Source organism: Seriola lalandi, unplaced genomic scaffold, assembly GCF_002814215.2.
Source record: "Seriola lalandi dorsalis isolate HSWRI2012SDOR001 ecotype SW California unplaced genomic scaffold, Sedor1 jcf7180002054990, whole genome shotgun sequence".
Classification (NCBI taxonomy): Eukaryota; Metazoa; Chordata; class Actinopteri; order Carangiformes; family Carangidae; genus Seriola; species Seriola lalandi.
In genome coordinates this window covers 22,741-26,109 of record NW_019525539.1, presented here as the reverse complement: position 1 = coordinate 26,109, position 3,369 = coordinate 22,741, and the positions used below count along the sequence as shown (strand labels likewise).

The 3,369-nt window shown below is 50.5% G+C and overlaps 1 protein-coding gene across 2 annotated transcripts in view; it reads right to left on the bottom strand.

Annotated features, from left to right (window-relative positions):
* Positions 1–16: 16 nt before the first annotated feature.
* The window catches only part of LOC111647402 (zinc finger MIZ domain-containing protein 2-like), a 13,574-nt gene continuing 10,221 nt past the window's right edge, over positions 17–3,369 (bottom strand). For both annotated transcript variants that reach the window (XM_023397001.2, XM_087171374.1), the window contains exons 11-19: positions 3,103–3,244; positions 2,015–2,093; positions 1,782–1,913; positions 1,584–1,689; positions 1,310–1,467; positions 1,092–1,159; positions 902–970; positions 464–753; positions 17–373 (exon numbers count right to left, since the gene is read on the bottom strand). In XM_023397001.2, coding sequence (XP_023252769.1) covers positions 192–373; positions 464–753; positions 902–970; positions 1,092–1,159; positions 1,310–1,467; positions 1,584–1,689; positions 1,782–1,913; positions 2,015–2,093; positions 3,103–3,244 — 1,226 coding nt within the window. In that variant the 3' untranslated portion in view covers positions 17–191. The remainder of the gene's footprint in view (positions 374–463; positions 754–901; positions 971–1,091; positions 1,160–1,309; positions 1,468–1,583; positions 1,690–1,781; positions 1,914–2,014; positions 2,094–3,102; positions 3,245–3,369) is intronic.

Sequence of the window (3,369 nt, the reverse complement as noted above, 5' to 3'; positions counted from 1 at the left end):
GAGAGAGAGGTTAGAGGAAGAAAGAAGGGGGGGGGTGAAGAAAGGGAGGAAAAGAGAGGGGGGAGGAGGTGAAGGAGAGGAGATAAGGAAAGGAAGGGGGAGAGGAGACACAGAATCTGAACTGGTTTTTGACTCCATTTGTTTTTCACTAAAGAAAAACGTTTGACGATGAAGATGAAGATGAAGATGAGTCACTGTACCTGTCCTGCCAGTGGGTGTGGGGGGGGTTTGTCGGGGGTGAGGAGGGCGCTGGAGAGCTCGGACTGGTAGGAGAGAGGGGGGGGGCCGGGGGAGGAGAAGTCCCCCCCAACCCCCGGAGTCCCAGGACCGCTGAAGTCTGAGAAGCTGCTGGACTGACCAGGATAGGACGGAGCTGAGGGAGACAGAGACGGATCAATACGTCTGATCGGAACACTTATTGATCAGATCTAGATGACATCATCACAGCTCCTCCCCCTTCTACCTGGTCCGGGGTAGTCAGGTGTGTTGCTGCTGTTATTGCTGCCCCCTGTGGGTAGGGAGGGGTAGGGCATCGGGGAGGAGGAGGAGGCCACGGAGGTGGAGGAGGAGGGGGCGGGGCCGAGCGATGCGATCATCTCCATGACGCTAGGCAGGACCATGTGACTGGGGCTGAGCGTCCTGCAGCGCTTTAGCACCGGACCGTCTGACTCCTCCTTCACATGGAGGTCCGGCTTCACAGGGACCGGCTTCCAGCTGCACACCGGGTCGATGGTGATCTCCTCGTACTCCGAGCTGGGGGGGCACACACACACACACACACACACACACACACACACACATTCTCTTAGTCGGATGTTTTTCCAGATTTCTGTTATGAGCTGAAGTCAGGTGAGCTGGTCGAGGGTCGGTTCAAATGTAGAGTGTAAATAAAGTTTCTTACTTTTGAACATAGATGAGGATTCCCAGCATGTACTGATCCACCTCCAGACCTTCTAACAGAGCGGTTTTACTGCACACACACACACACACACACACACAGGTTACAAAGAAGATATGAAACATGTTTAAAAAGTAAGTGTAAGTGTGTGTGTGTGTGTGTGTGTGTGTGTGTGTGTGTGTGTGTTACGTACTTGCACACGGGGCATCTCCAGGTTCCTCTCTCACAGTTGAGCTGCAAATACGACTCCAGATCAAAACACTGCGGACACACACACACACACACACACACACACACACACACACACACACACACAGTTGTTAACAACTACACACAAACTACAACTGTTGCTGTCTGAGCTGACGTCACCATGGAGACCAGCGCTGTCTGGTGACTGGCCGGTGCTCTGACCTGTATGTGTCTGCAGTCGTGACCTCTGGCGGGCAGCTGGATGCGGCGGAAAGTGATCGGACATTTTAACGAGACTCTGATGGCTGTCTGCTCCACGCCGTCCTCTCCGTTTAACCCGGGGGTCCCGGGAATCGAACCGCTGCTGAAGTTCCTTTTGACTGAGAGTGGTGAGGAGGGGGGAGGAAGAGAGAGTTATAACGAACCCGAATGACGCTTCGTTTCCTTTATAAACAAGAGCAGAGCTATGATGAGCCTCAGTGATGCGTTCACTTACTCTTGGTGACACAGTGCTCTGCAGGAAGCAGCCTCTTCTTCATCAGACCCTGCAGCACCGAGCGAACCGACGGACGATGCACCAGCTGCAGGACGAACAGGTGAGACTGCAGAGAGGAGGGGGAGGAGCTTCACATTAAAACCACGTGACGGTGCGGAGGACACAGTGACTGTAGTTTGGTGTGTTGTGGTTTCTTACGCAGCAGCAGGCGGTGACGGTGATCTGGATGGTGTTCCTGCCAGGCTGACACACCTGCTTCAGGTACAAAGGCTTATGGGAAGTTTTGTTGTCCCCTCGCTCGATGGTGAGAGGAGTCGCGTTCACACTCACCTGAGGATGAGACGGGCAGGTGAAGAAAAGCAGACACCTCAGTGGTGATGGAAAAAGCAGGTGAAAAAAAATAACAGGAAGACGGAGGTCAAAGGTCGCACCTGGACGGAGGCGGGCCAGTTGGTGTTCATCTGTCGGTCCTCGTGGTGGTAACACTTAAACTGGAGCTCCAGGTCCGGTCTGATACAACACACACACACACACACACACACACACACACACACACACACACACACACACACACACACACACACACATTACATTTAATGTTTTTTTATCCTTGTCCATCTGCTTTAAATATCTCGTATCTGTGAATTAATTTAAACTCAAAGTAAAAATACTTGTATTTTCTTTGTGTCTCTGGTTGATTTACATTTAAACATCTTCACACACTGTGTTCATCCTGTCTTTCTGTCCTTCTCTCATTTTGTATGATGTCATGATGAGGTCATGTTTACCATCAGCCCTCGATGAGTTTCTCACCTGCACATTCTCTCCATAAAAAAATTAAAATAAATTCAATGTATTTGTAATGTTTGAAGTGTGTGAATAAATAAAATAAAAAAATAAAGTTTTCAAGTCTGTCTTTAACCAGCCGACAGGTGACCACATGAACACACTCCCTCCTGATGCACACATCAGTTTGTGAAGTGATCCGAGGCGACAAGTCGATTTATAAAGTGTTTTTGTGAACATCCTTCCTCTGTGGTTCAACATGGAAACACAAAGAAGAAATTTCAGAATAAAAGACAAACTGAGGATGAGGATGATGATGAAGACTCCTACTTGATCTGTGTAACTCAAACAGCTGAAGTTTCAAATAGTTTTGAATATGTTTTTGCACAGAACCAGGTGTGTGACATCAGCAGCATGATCACCTGTTCCCATGTTCACACCTGAGTTCTGTTTTAAAACAGCAGCAGCTGCCGTGTTGCGTTTACTGTCTGCTGGTGTTTGTGAAGACTTGACCCAGGTCTCGGTTCAGACCAACAGCACAGAAACGACTCAACACTCAAAACACCAGTTATTAAAACTGAACCTGAACCTTCACCCGTCAGCATCACTGAGCGAGTCACTGTCTTCTGACTGCGTCTCAGTACAGACGTGGGCCGGCGTCTGCGGGCCGGCGTCTCCGGGCCGGCGTCTGCGGGCCGGCGTCAGAGACCCGAGTCTGCTCCTGGTTCCTCACCTCATGATGAGCGTCTTGTAGACGGAGTCTCGCAGCTGGAAGACGTGGTTGCTGACGGCCAGGTTGTGCTCCAACCTGAAGGGCTCTAGGACCACACCGTCACGAACCGGGAAGGTCAACCGCAGGTCGTCGCTGGGGTTACCTGGCAACAGGAAGTCGACGTGGTCAGACACCTGGACACTCGCTGTGACATCACAAACTATCTGAGAGGACTGTGATGAGTCTACAAGTCAGGTGACTGGTTTTCACCCAAAACTCAGATCAGGA